Raw genomic sequence first — 15,070 nt, 5'->3', positions numbered from 1 at the left:
AAGGAACACACCTAGAACAAAGCAATCTAAGATATTCACACCCAAAATACGGTCACAGGTTTATAAAATGAACGCAACTAAAAAATAAAACAGATTTCACAGAATTAATGTCAGACAAATAAGTAAAAGCAAATAACAAACAGAATCAAGATCACTTTGTATGGGACGCTTCACCATGAATTTGTAACTGTCACAAACTTCTATATACTAAATAACGTAAGGCAGAAGCTATGAGAAATGCAAGGGGAGTCCCACATATATTTCTGTCCTTGATAGACCAAGTTCTCACAAATTAGTAATTTAAATAATATAATGTAATAATGGGAGTAATTTGAGAGATTACACCTTCTTTTCTAGCAGTCGTGAAAGATTTACAAAAACCGATCTTATATTAAGCCACAAGACAAATATCAAACATTTTTTAAAGCCTAGGAAGCATATCTACCACATAGTCTAAACCAATGTAAAATAATTAGGGAGAAGACTTGTGGGGCGCCTGGGTGGCTCAGTCGGTTAAGCATCCAACTTCGGCTCAGGTCAAGGTTCCATAAGTTCAAGCCCTGCATTGTGCTCTCTGCTGTTAGCACACAGCCCACTTTGGACCCTGTCTCCCTCTCTCTCTGCCCCTCCTCGACTTGTGTGCACGTGCACATTCTCTCTCTCAAAAATATCTTAAAAAATAGTAATATTAAAGGGAAGACTTGTGATTTTAAAATCCAAAGCTGTTCACAGCAGTACGATACATGATGGCCCAAAAGTGAAACAACTCAAATGCCCATCAGATAAAAAAAATAAAATGTGGCATATCCATACAGTGGAATATCATTTGACAACACGAAGGAATGAGACACCATCAATTGTGCTCCAACATGAATGAACCTTGAAAACCTGATACTAAAGAGAAAAACTCCAGTCATAAAAGACCACATACCGTACAATTAAATTTCTATGAAGTGTCCAGAATAAGCAAATCTGTGGAGACGGAAAGTAGATTGATGGCTGCCAAGGGCTGGGGGGGGTGAGGCCAGAAGAGAGTTGGCCAGAAGGAAAAGGAGGTGACCACTAACAGTGCAGGGTTTCCCTTTAGGGTGATGAAAATGTTTCAAAATCGTGTTGATGGCCGCACAACTCTGTAAATAGACTACAAACCACTGACCCACACATTTTAAATGGGTGGGACATAAATTACATCTCAATAAAGCCATTTGAAAACAAAAACAGAAAACTCAAGCCCTTAAAAATTAAAAAACCACTACTTTAATACTTGGATAAAAGAAAAACTGAAACTATAATCACAGATTTTTTAAAAAAAAAATATCACTGGGGCGCCTGGGTGGCGCAGTCGGTTAAGCGTCCGAATTCAGCCAGGTCACGATCTCGCGGTCTGTGAGTTCGAGCCCTGCGTCAGGCTCTGTGCTGACCGCTCAGAGCCTGGAGCCTGTTTCCGATTCTGTGTCTCCCTCTCTCTCTGCCCCTCCCCCGTTCATGCTCTGTCTCTCTCTGTCCCAAAAATAAATTAAAAAACGTTGAAAAAAAAAAATTAAAAAAAAAAAATATCACTGAGAACCCTGTAACAAAGCAGGTAACAGCAATCAGAGCAAACTGTTTTCTATTTTAATTGTTTTCCTTAACTGTTTCCTTAAAATTGTCTTCCAAATTAAAGTGCTGAGAACGGTATTTATACAAATGAGCTAGGAATTCAACCAAAGTAGTTAAAAGAAATAACAAAACAACGTAAGGAAAACAGGAGAAATGAACTATCAGAGACTAAAGCAGAAATTCCACATTTCATCAAATTTAGGACGTCATTATAACCGTTTACCAATAAACCATATTGCAATGCTTTGTTTGCCGTCACTTGAAAGATGCATCCCAACTTCAGAGTTGTTAAGATGTGGAGAGAAAGATCACCTCCTAGACTGACAGCAGATAGTAAACTAGGAAGCAGAAAGATAATGTGGCCGATACATACAAAGTCGAATTCTGTGGACAGACCAACAGACATACCTCTGGCACAGCAAATTAAAAAAAGAAAGAGAAAACAAAAATGCAAACTGTCAGGAATGCAAAGCAAATACAAGCATTCGTATACCGAAGGCTCAAAGTTACAGGAGAATATTGCATAAAACTATGTGGTCAAAGAAAATTAAATGAGGAAAAAAATACGCAAATAATTTTGAAAACTTGGGTCAAGTGGACAACTTTCTACTAAAATTAAATTTCCCAACTTGGCTTGAAAAGAATTAGAAAACAATGATCATGGAAGACACTTACAAGGTGTCAGAAACGTATCTCGAGAAAATTACACTAGAGCTCTGAAAATATTAGGGAGACAATTCTATGAAATCTTAAATTTCCTTGTTGATAATGCTATTTTTAGGTTATAAAAAGATAGAAGTGGGGTTTTTTCCAGAAAATTAGCATAACCATGAAACCCAAACTGTAAAAAGTACTTTTTACCTATCAAATTGGCAAAGATAAAAAACTGAGAAAGGAAAAGAAAAAACCCGTGCACGTGAAAATACACATTATTTGTGCATATGGGAAAACAGAAAATTTTATCCCCTTGCCATGAAAGTATAAGTTGCCACAGCCTCTATGGAGAGCGTTTCGAAAACATACATAAAAAGGCAAATTTTTGCATACATTTTGACCCAATAATCGCACTTACAAGAATTTATTGTAAGGGAATAATCATAACTATATATGAGGTTTTTGCAACAAGGGTGTTCACTGCAACATTTTAATAACAAAAACGGAGGAGCAGTCTAAATGTCCATGTCAGAAAGCAAATTCGAGCCCAACAAACCCATCCGACAGGACTGAGACACAATATAGAAACGCAAGTAATAACATTAAATGTTCACTGTAAACATGGATTTTTATATGCACCCAAACAAATGAAAGCGTATGATGGAAAACAGTGATCACATCTACATGGGATAACAAATGATATTAATTTTCTTCTCCTCCTGATTCTTTACAATGAGCATTTGTCATTTTCTAATCAGAGAAATCCATAATCATTATAATTTTGTTGATACAAATCTTATAAAATACGTTAATAATGCCCAGAGAAACCAGAACAGAGGAGTTTTGGCCTGAGCTCCCCTAGTGCAAGAGAATGTGGATGAACCTGAAAGTCTCATGACCCTTCTGGGCTGGAGGCTGGGGAGGCTTGTGATTCACAGGTTACTTTATGTAAGAAGCAGAATATCCCTTGTTTCAAGGCTCTCAGCGAGGTTCCCATCCTTGGGAAGTATCAACACCCTGCTCCAATCTGAGGAGCTAACCAATTACCTCTTTATCCACGGCCCACACTTCTTCCGGAAATTTATCAACTAGAAACTGTAAAAACATCTTACTTGGCACTGAACAGATTTCTTAATAAAAAGTAAAGCCAATTCAGACTCCTACCTAGATAGGGAATACTTGGAACCATCTTCAGGCTTCGGATATATTCCCGGGTCCGCTTGTAATTATCTTCTTTAGACATCAGGTAGTCCAGTTTCTCAAAGGTTGTCTTGTCTTTTCGATTCAAAAGCTGGAGTGGAAAGAAAATAGAGAGTCTGAGACAGAAGAGAAATAAACCAGAAGAAGCTAAGGAAAAAGGATAACTGTGCACAAAGACTGAAGGAAACGTCCTTCTGCAGTATGCCAAACCCTGGACACCACTGAAGATTTCAAGAAGCTGTCGCGTGCAGAGATGGGAAGTTTCATGGCTTCAATTTTGTCATTTTTCACCAAATCTCACACTTGGAAGATATCCTCCAAAGCTACCTAGTCCACTGTTCTAAATGATGCCAGAGTGCCCTGCACAGTACCTGCCTCCAAGGGTGCACAGACCCTATGACAGAAGGAGCTCACAAAGTAAAGCAGATTAGAGACAAAAAGTCACTTAGAGTTACTGCACCGCTATATCAGGTCTCCCCCTGGGTCCACAGCCTTCTGCTCCTTCCTCAACATCGTCACCACTGCTGAAGGTCCCAGGAAATTTGACGTGGTCCACTCGTATGCTGTGCCCACAGCCAGGCTGCCTCTCTAATCGGGCTATCCCTGATTCCCTGGAGTTTATGGTTGTGTTATATTTATACTGGGTACAGTATTTTAATCAAAAGAAGCCAAACTCCTCTTCCATATGCAGTCATCTTAGCAAAGACAGGATGAGAAGGTAGCCACAGGGACATAAAGATCCTTTATGACTGAGATCTCTGGTATGTAAAGTTTGGTCACCAGGTGACCAAGGATGGTCATTGTGTGTAAGGAGCCTTCTTAGAAGGAAGGAATAGAAATCTGAACCCCTGGTTTTCCAGACTTGATACTAAGGACTCATATCGCAGTTGTCCTGCAAATCCCAGGTTAAGACTCAGGGCCAGAAAATGGCAATAAGGCTCCTTAAAACGGCTTTGAGGAAAGGAGTCTAGGCTGGGAGACCTGGCTTCGCAGGAGGATTCAGGGTGACAGTCACTCAAAGAGTACTGGCTTTGGCACAGCATGTGGCTGTGGGAACATGTTGGGAGCTCTCCCAAGTTTGGCTTCCAGAAGCCAGGGCCTCCGGGATTGGAGATCAGTGGCTGAGCTCAGGAGTATAAATGGGGCATCTCTGGTCCAGCTTGGTTCTGAGACCCCGATGGTCTGTGCAAGAACATGGACCGGCAGCCCAGCCATATCCATCACACTAAGAAGGGCAATGTCGAGCTGCCCCGTCACGCAGCATGGAGAAGTGGAACAGTAGCTGTCTAGCACCAGGGGAAGCAGGCCTCTTGTACCAAAGTAACCCCTTTGGGTTACTGCACAAATACAGCGCAGTTCCCAGCACCTGGGTCTGCAAATCCCCGACTCAGGCCATGACTGATGTGTCAGAGAGCCCAAGTTGCCCTGGGCAGGCTTCGCCCACTTCCTTGATCCTTGGCCTCCAGAGTCCCAGAGGATGCAGCCGTACAATAGCCCAGCTAAGCAGTGACAGCTTAAGGACATTAGGGAAGAGAGGCAAAAGAATAAGCTGGAAAAAAGGTCCCAGTGTTGAAGAAGCTGGAGAATAAATAGCAAGCTTTTTTTTTCCCCCACTGAGAAATTCAGGACACATCAAGGTAGAGATGCTACACAGATACTAGGAACAACAGCTGCTTAACCAGCTTGCGAATTCGAGGCTGCTACTCAATATCAGATTAACAAATGGACAGGAAACAACACTCTCTCCCATTTGCTTTTTTGTACAACACCATGATATACAACTCATCTGATCTTTACAAAGCCCAACGACAAAGATGGAGCCAGAACCAGCAGGTTCAACATCACAAAGATGAAGTGACTTATCTGAGAATCTATGGGGAACGCGATTCAACAGAGGAGAGGGTGCAACGTGTTAAGTAAATAGAGACCAAGAACCCAGACAAATAATAAATAATGGGCAAGGGAAGTGTTAAGGAAAGCTCTGTGTGGAGAGGAGCATTTGAAATGAACATTTAAGAAGGAGAAATCACTACAGAACAATATATACCCAGATCAGAACAGATCCTTTAGTTGTGAACTGTCCCATTGTAAAGTTGAGCCGATTCCTTACTCCACTGGCCAGAAGGCCATTTCTTTACTAATGCAACCTAGAACCTCACTGAGTGCTTTGGCAATCACCCATGTTCATCGAGCAGTCAAACAAATCCCTGTTATCCTCACACACTGCAGCTGAGCCGTGCTGGCATTCAATGCTTACACCACTGGTTCTCTGGACCCAGCTGGGGAACTGCCCACATCCCCTGCCACGTCCAGTCTACCCGCCTAGCCTGTCAAGTGACTCTATGCAAGATACAGACTGTCATCTGTGCCTTGAGCAATGGATATGACCATGCCAATATGAGGTTAGAGGCCTGGGAGATGTGCCTAAAAATCACCCTGCACATTCACTTCAAACCAACAACTGGGGTCCTTTAGCAGAGTGAGACAACCAAAGGCAGCCACATGTGCATGCTCCCGAAATTTAAAACCAGGCTCCTCCAGGTCACACTTCCCTCTGTTAACCTTGTCTCTATACACATATTTCCCATCTACACCCTCACTGCCCCCCCTCCCACATATGCATACTCACATACACATACAGAAGGGCTGGATCTGGTTAACTTCACTCATCTGCTCCACTCTGTGCCTACATAGTAAATTCAAGATGGCATCAGACTTCTGAATAGTATTGTACAGGATTCCAGAAGACTCCAAACATCTATTTCCTATGCATGTATTTGAAAACTACTCGAGAACTTCCTCCAGCAAAATAAAGGAATAAACCAAGTACAAGAAGATAATGGGATACAAGAAACAGCGGATCCCATCCAGGAGCAGTAAACGGAGGTTCTGGGATGACAGATGATCAGCTAAGCCTTAAGAATGACTGGTCCGGATTATCTCAGCCCTGGAAGAGAGGTCTCCAGAGAAGAAGAAGGCTCAACAGAAAAATGGACAGGACAGCATGTTTGTTTGGGGAGGAGAAAGATCTATTTATTACACATAACAAAAAATTAAAATAAATAAAATAATTTTAAGATTCTGTATATTATATAAAAGTCTGGTGATATAAGATAATATTATGTATGTTTGTTATATATAATAAAATAATCTAAAAATTATATTTTACATATATATGTGTACATATGCGCATATATACACATGTATGTAGTTGAATCTCAAACAGTGCAGGAGTTAGGGAGCTGACCACCCACATAGTCAAAAATCCACGTATAGGGGCACCTGGATGGCTCCATCGGTAATGTGTCCGACTTCGGCTCAGGTCATGATCTCACAGTTCCTGAGTTTGAGCCCTGCGTTGGTCTCTGTGCTGACAGCTCAGAGCCTGGAGCCTGCTTCAGATTCTGTGTCTCCCTCTCTCTGCCTCTCTCTCTCAAAAATAAATAAAACATTAAAAGAAATTTAAAAAAAACCCACATATAACTTTGACTCCCCCAAAACTTAACTACTCATATCCTATTGTTGACTGACAACATAGTTAATTAACACATATTTTGTATATGTATTATATACTGTATTCCTACTATAAAGTAAGCTAGAGAAAGGAAAATGTTGCTAAGAAAATCGTAAAGAAAATACATAAAAAACATCGTACTGGATTTATTGAAACAAAAATCTGTGTATAAGTGGACACGTGCAGTTCAAACCCATGTTGTTTAAGAGTCCACCGTATTATATAAAATTATGGTAAAGTATGCATAATAATAGTTTATATATATGTATATGTGTATGTGTCTACTAAATATACCAGCTATCGACCAGATATTATACATGTTATATAACTTTAAATATTCACTATTATATATATTATAATACGTATTCTATACTATAATATTATACCATAATTATATAACACTAAATACTGTATTATTATAGCATTGTATATATTATCTGGAAGATAGATGGTAGTTAGAGTAAGAATTTTTTTTTAAGGGAATTAGAAATTCCAGGGAAACAAAAAGGTATTCCAGGAAGGCCATGTTATTCATAATTTACTACTTGAATATACAAAGAACTGTATTTACACATTCTTAATAACTAAAACACTCAATACTCCTTTAACAAAAGAAATTTAACTATAGTAACATGAGTGTTTTTGTTTTTGTTTTAATTTTTTTTTTCAACGTTTATTTATTTTTGGGACAGAGAGAGACAGAGCATGAACGGGGGAGGGGCAGAAAGAGAGGGAGACACAGAATCGGAAACAGGCTCCAGGCTCTGAGCCATCAGCCCAGAGCCCAACGCGGGGCTCGAACTCACGGACCGCGAGATCGTGACCTGGCTGAAGTCGGACGCTTAACCGACTGCGCCACCCAGGCGCCCCAACATGAGTGTTTTTGAAGAAAGAGAGAAGGTGGTTCAATAAAACTAAACCAATATCCATCATACAAAGAAGTCACCGTTATGTAAAGTGAATGGATCAAGAAACTGTAGCAAAAGTACATTGGTGGAAGTGTGACAGAAACTACCAGAAGAAACCACTCAATAACCAGAAGTGATTGCCTCTGGGGAATGAATCAAGAATGGAAGGAGCAATGAGTCCTAGTTGTTTCACTAAGCCTTTTGCAACTTAGTGATTTTTTAAAATTAATTTGTGTTTAATATGCTGAAAAAATTCTTTTAAGACTTGAATTTTTTAAATATAGGGTTTATTAAAAAAATAACAGCATTTACTCATGTATGTTTTAAACTTTTACTACAACTAGAGTATAAACTAAAAACCTCAGACGAATTGAGGGTCCTTGAGATTTCAGACTTTATGGCAAGCCTCAGGAAGAAACCATCAAAAAAAACATACAAGAAAATAAGGTACTTGCCTGCCTGAATCAAACATATCCTGAAAGCACTCGTGCTCAGGAAAAGGGATAAGGAAATAAGAGTTCACTAAATACAACAGGCAACTTCACTTCTAGAAAAACTGAGAAGTCGTGAGCCACCCTCAGATTTCTCCCACAATATTTATAATGCTTGGGATTCATTGCGCAATTACACGTGTCTCACTCAGCAAACAGTGAGTCCCATGAAGGCAGCAGCCACGCTGGTTGTGTTCACGCCACCATTCCCATACCATCTGGTATGGCTGCGAACACAGAAAGCATGTTGCCTACGTATCTGTTGAATAAGAGAATGGAAACACTAACGATGATAACTTAAAAATCCAAATCCTTGGGAAAATTTGAGAACTCCCGTAACTCTTGGGTCAAAGAAAAAAAAAAATAAAAGCCAGGATTATGGACTATTAACAAACCACAAACAGTGAGAAACACCATATGTTAAGCTATGTGATGAGGCCAAAACTGTACTGAGAGGAAAATGCATGGTTTTAAATTCTTCAAATTATGCAAGTGACAATATAAATGAATTAAACACTCAACTCAAGAAGCTATGTAAATGGGGCGGGGGGAGTAAGGGAAATTGATTCACAGATAAAATTAGGAATTGATAGGTTACAAAACAAAACTAAATACCAGACCTATAGAAATGATAACTAAACCCAGGTACACCCTCTACAAATAGGGAAAAATGAGAGAATATACAACATTAGGATTGAGAAAGGGTCTGTGACCATAGATGCAAACTATACTAAAATTACAAGGTAAAAATCAAGTCCCTGAATTTAATATTAAATAAAGTGTCAGCTGCACGGGATAAATGGGACTCATAAGCTACAGGGTCAAAAGCCAGGAAGACCACAAATCTTGGTCAAATACCTGAAGAAATAGATTGCTTTTGGAAATCTCCCTTATCACACCCTGGGAACCTACACGTGGCACTTGTATTTGACTAATGAAGAAAACCTCCCTCTTCTGGTAAATTGTTCAAATCCGGAAGCTGTCTCCATGAAGGGAAAAAGAAAAAGTCCCTCCAAATCCTCTTTATGAGGACACTGGTATCTTGTTGCCTTGCCTTGAGAAAATAACATTTCTTGATACGTGGAAATGCTTTTCAACAAAGAGTCTGTTGCTCCAAATATGTTCAAACTGGCTCAGAGTTCTACTTCGATTCCAGTGTCTACTGCTGGTATGGAAAGAATTTTTAGAGCCGTGGACAATCTATGGACCGATGGACTGAACAGACTGAGTATGGAATGAGTAAGGAGTGAAACGAGGACACTCAGGAGAAGTAATTTTTACCTCTTTCGATACAAACTATCAGTTTCTGAAAAATAAGCTCCAAAGTCACGTGTCTAACGGAGGCTATTAGCAATGGAGATGCGTAAGTAACATAAGGGAAAACTTGTGACTCTGGAATTTAGGACGTGCCTGGGCTAGCTGTCTGTCCCCGATTTGTCTTTGACTAAGGCCACTGAAAACTCTGTAAAGATAGAAATTAACTTGTGGAAAACATACTCATGCCAACAATTCCTGTCCATAGAAAGACGAATTAGGTCTTGAGAAATGTCACTGATTATCACCCTGGGAATACTAATTTTGTATCCATTTAAAAATTATTTGGGGGCGCCTGGGCGGCTCAGTCAGTTAAGCATCCAACTCTTGATTTTGGCTCATGTTTGTGGGGTCAAGCCCCATGTCAGGCTCTATGCTGACAGCACAGAGCCTGCTTGGGATTCTCTCTCCCTGTCTCTCTCTCTCTCTCTCTCTCTGCCCCTCCCCTGCTCACGCGTGGTCATTCTCCTTCTCTCTCAAAAATAAATAAAATAAACTTTAAAAAATTACTTTGGTATTCCTTACCTAACTATGAAAGTGTAGTACTCCGGATTCTCTTTTGATAATATCTTACTGGTGGCACTATCTTCCTGGTTCTGTCACCAATTAATGAGTTAAATAAAATCATTGGCAAGTATTCATTTTCTATCTATGTGAGTCAAGAGTTTATCTCTTAAAAAATTAGCCTTTCACGGTTTACATGCACGGTTACATGCACAGTTTACATGCACAAATATATATATACATACACCACATGCATACATACATAATGTATAATCATAGAGGACAATTTTTATCATGTGTCTCCAATAATTTTGCTAATACTTTTTAATTCTGCTCATGGCAACACCGGGCAGACCTTCCCACAAAGCCCCAAGAGTAGAGCCAGAAGGTCGAGATTGGTCCCCAAATGGAAGTTTGCCAAGGGCCCATCCAGGCTGCAGAGCTGCTGTGGGTGGGTGAGGAGTCAGGCATTGAACGTGCACCCCCTTTGTCCAACCTGGTGGAGTAATGAAAAAGCCTAGCTAAAACGGGAAGGGTCAGAGACTCTATGAGAGGGCTCTACAGAGAACAAACTCCCAACATGCAAAGGAGGAACTTCAGGAAGAGGCAGTCTTAGAAGTGGATCTCTAAGAATTTCAACCAGTAGAGACAGGGCTGGAGAGGTTCCAGAGGCCAAAAAAAAAAAAAGCATGAACAGTGGCCTGGGGGTAGAAACACACAGGGATCCTCAAGAGAGCAGTAGTTTGGCAGAAACGTGTCAAGTGGTCAACTGTTGCTTTGGACAAGACTGGAAAGGTCTCCTATGTCTACCGCAGCATTATTCACAAAAGCCAAAATATGGGAGCAACCTAGAAATCCATCAACAGATAAATGGATAAGGAGGATGAGGTATTTACATACAAAGGAATATCACGCGGGAACATGGATGGACCTACAGGGTGTTATACCAAGTGAAATAAATCAGACTGAGAAAGACAAATACCGTATGATTTTACTCAGAAACCAAGTGAATAAACAAAGAAACAAAAAGCTGAATCCAACCTGTAAATACAGAGAACAAATGAATGGTTGCCAGAGGGGCAGGGGTGGGGGGATGGGCAAAAGAGGTGAAGAGGAGTAGGAGATACAGGCTTCCAGTTATGGAATGAAAAAGTCACAGGAATAAAAGGCACAGCATGAGGAATACAGTCAATGATACTGTAACAGCATTGTACAGTGACAGATGGTCGCATAATACAAACTTGTTGAAACACTATGGTGTACCGCCTGAAACTAAGTAACATTTTGTGTCAACTATACTCAAATAAAAAAAAAATCAGTAATAATTTTTAAAAAGATTGGAAAGGTAGTAGAGAGATGGCAGCTTGCCATTCGGCAAAGTATGTTTTTGACGTTTGGATGTGGTATCCATTGGGACCCCATGGACACACGAAACTACTCTTCTGATACTTGACCTCAACTTGCAAACAGGGGACCAGTCACAAGCAGCTAAGCATGAACGGCAAATACTAATCAAAGGGGAAAGAATGAGTTGACTGTGGCTGCATACGAACAGGAAATTCCTCTGGCCAACTCTTGCGTCTCTTCCGCACGTGACTGGGGGCATGGAGTCGCGATGTTGCTGGGGGGAGATGCTCCACTGGCCACAGCTGAAAGGTTTATGGTTTGTTTTCTGAGGTCAGGAAGTAGGTGTGAAGTAGGTATGAAACGTTTTGGTATCTGCTGTCGTTGCCAAAATGTCTCTACCGTGTCCCCTGTGCTCTGGAATATGCTCACTACCTGTGAGCGTTCTTCAAGCACCACACTCCCAAACGTGAGTTTCCCCCTAAAATACCTGTCAAGATATCCCAATCCTCTCATCCCTGTCATGGATCTCCCCTCACTCTCAGGGTTCGCTGGAGTCCAGGGTCAGGAATCCAAATGATGGTTAAAAATTGGCTAACATGGGGCGCGCCTGGCTGGCTCAGTCGGTTAAGCATTGACTTTGGCTCAGGTCATGGTCTCATAGTTCATGAGTTCGAGCCCCACATCGGGCTCTCTGCTGTCAGCACAGAGCCTGCTTTGGATCCTCTGTCCTCCCCTCTCTCTGCCCCTCCCCTACTTGTGCTCTCGCGTGCTCTCTCTCAAAAATAAAACATTAAGAAAACTGGCTGACAAAGTATGCGTTCTTATAAAACTGGGGGTGGTGAGTGAATGTCCAAATGACCGATTAAAAAGAAGGGCATCAAGAGGCGCCTGGGTGGCACAGTCGGTTAAGCGTCCGACTTCAGCCAGGTCACGATCTCGCGGTCCGTGAGTTCGAGCCCCACGTCGGGCTCTGGGCTGATGGCTCAGAGCCTGGAGCCTGTTTCCGATTCTGTGTCTCCCTCTCTCTCTGCCCCTCCCCTGTTCATGCTCTGTCTCTCTCTGTCCCAAAAATAAATAAACGTTGAAAAAAAAATTTATAAAAAAAAAAAAAAAAAAAGAAGGGCATCAAAATGGTTATATCAGAACTTCCTGCTTTGGAGGAGTGCTGGGTGCAGAGCCCCCAACCAAGCAAGGGGTGGGGGAGTGCTAAAAACGGGCTGCCATCAGGAAAGCGAAGACACTGGAGATGTTTTGGGGCAATCACTGCAGCAGTGGTGTGAGCGGCCAGAGACACCAGAAGCAAGGAGGGCAGCCCAAAGATTCTGGTGATCTCAGGCCAGAGGTAACGAGGACTGGCTCATTTGAGAACAGTCAGAATGAGCAAATAATAACAACAACAGCAGCAGCAGCTAAAACTCACTTAGCACTTACTACGTGTCAGACTCAGTTCCAAACAGTTTTTCATCTACGTCTCTGAATCCTCACCACAGAGGCAGGTCCAAGCCTGAGCCTGGGGATCCGGTTCAGGAGTCTATACTCAATCTGCACGGGACACTGCCCCTCACGTCTTGGCCCGGGGTCCCCACACCAATGCAGGTCATGTGTACTCGGACCCCAGAGCTGCCTGAGGTACAGGCTGGGGTGACAGTTTCCCAGAGGTGACCTTTTTCACTCGTGCTTTCTCGGGGCTCCCCCAGGCCGAACAGAGATTTTCTGATGGGTGACACTCGAGGGGTCTCGGACTCCTACGGGTAGCTGAGTCCCAGCCCCCCGTGTGCATGGGGCCTGCAAGCTGGCCTCTGCTCCCAGGCACACGTGAGCTACGCTGGCGCTAGCTGCAAGGCCTACACACGGCGGTTTCCCTTCGCCGCACTCGCTGTGCTGACTCGGAGAGCGTGCTTTGTCTCCAGCACATGGTGACTTCCCTTTCTTGGCTTCTAGTTCAGCTTTGCATCTTGGGCTTTAATTTGGTTGTATTTTATCCAGCATTTATTTGTGTTTGTGTGTTTGGAGCGGGCTATCGGGAGGGCGGGGCTGATCCCCGTCGGCTCAGTCTACCACACTGCCTCAAAGTCCAAAACACAATCTGCTAAGAGAGCCTTCTGGCACTCTCTGGCACTCCCGGAAACCAAAGTTTGATTTCAGACACGCCAAGTGTGAGCTGTGAGAGGAACATGCGAGCAGAGGGCTGCGTGGAGCAGGCGTGGGAACACGGGGCCAGGGCCGCAGAAGGAGGCTGAGCCTGAGTGGAGGAGACCGCCTGCACTGAGCACAGAAGTGACGGCGGTGTCCTCCGTGCCCTGAGATCCCAAGGGAGAGAGAGTTGGTGGGAGGGCGGGAATCAGAGCCGGAGCCTCACAGAACACTTCCACCCAGAGGGTGAGAGGAACAAAAGCGGTCGGGGAGGAGCCAGCCGTCAGAAATGGAAGAAGAGGCCTCAGCCGGTGGAAGGAGATTTTTCAAGAAGGGGGTGACGAAACAGCCGATGTTGTGGCAACGTAAGGAAGGTGAGGGTGAAAATGTCAGCACGGTTCATGACTGGGACCTTCTGGGAAGCAATGCAGGCACGGCTCTGAGGAAGGACAGAGGAACGAGTGATCGGAGGCGCAAACCTTGGTTTCCTCTGCCCTCCATCTCCTCACCCCCTCACCCATCTTGCCAAGGCTCAGGGAAGCATAAAACAGGCAGCCTATGCTTATGGCCATCTTCTTAACAACATCAGGGTTGGGGGGGGGTCCCTGGGGCACGACATCAGACAGAGGCAGAAGAGAAGCCTCCAAAGCCCGAAATATGTGAATGCCACACATGTGCCTCCTCAGGACATCTGCAAAGTGGTTGTTCTCCAAACTGCAGAGCTTGATGACCCTGTGCCTCCCCCCACAGGTGTCTGGAGTGAGAGCCCCACTCCCAGGAGGTTCCCTTCCCAGGTCCCCATCCTGCAGACCAGGCCGCCTGCTGGGCGATCATTTCCCCCCGTTGCTGGAGCTGAGTCAAACCGCCTGGATCGATTCAGTAGGAAAGAGCAAATCACGACAGGAACGTGCAGAGAGTCAGCAGAGCGTGTGTGTGCGAGTGTGTGTGTGTGTGTGTGTGTGTGTGTGTGTGTGTGTGTGATGTGTAGCACATGACTATAATTACCGTAGAGAGTGACTCACCCAAACTCCAGGAACTCCATACCCCCAGGTCACTCGTCAATAAGTCGGTCTCCTCCCAGGACCACTCTGACCAGAGAAAAGGTTTCACCATCGTCCCTACTGCTCAGGCCCCAAACCTAGAAATCATTTTCATTCCTTTCCTTTCCTCCTCTCCGACATCCCATCCCACGAACCCGCCAGGTCTGCCTTCAGAGCACCTCCCCCATCGGTCTCCTCCTCCCCTGTCTGCCGCTGCCTCCCCACCCCGACCAACATCAACTCACTCCTGGATGCTGCCTGCACCTCCTGAGCAGGCCCCGTTTCCCATCGTGGCCCCTGCACGTCCACCCAGTTTGTTTCCACAAAGTAGCAACGGTAATTAAAAAAAAAAAAAACGAAAAGCAG

At 43.3% G+C, this 15,070-nt stretch overlaps 1 protein-coding gene across 17 annotated transcripts in view; it reads right to left on the bottom strand.

Moving 5' to 3' along the window:
* Nucleotides 1-15,070, bottom strand: part of RALGPS1 (Ral GEF with PH domain and SH3 binding motif 1) — a 277,984-nt gene that overhangs the window by 149,818 nt on the left and 113,096 nt on the right. For all 17 annotated transcript variants that reach the window (XM_045043214.1, XM_045043213.1, XM_045043217.1 and 14 more), the window contains one exon: nt 3,418-3,544. In XM_045043214.1, coding sequence (XP_044899149.1) covers nt 3,418-3,544 — 127 coding nt within the window. The remainder of the gene's footprint in view (nt 1-3,417; nt 3,545-15,070) is intronic.

This window comes from Felis catus, chromosome D4 (genome assembly GCF_018350175.1).
Source record: "Felis catus isolate Fca126 chromosome D4, F.catus_Fca126_mat1.0, whole genome shotgun sequence".
NCBI lineage: Eukaryota > Metazoa > Chordata > Mammalia > Carnivora > Felidae > Felis > Felis catus.
The sequence above is the reverse complement of the archived record's forward strand: the minus strand, read 5'-3'. Positions and strand labels throughout refer to the sequence as shown.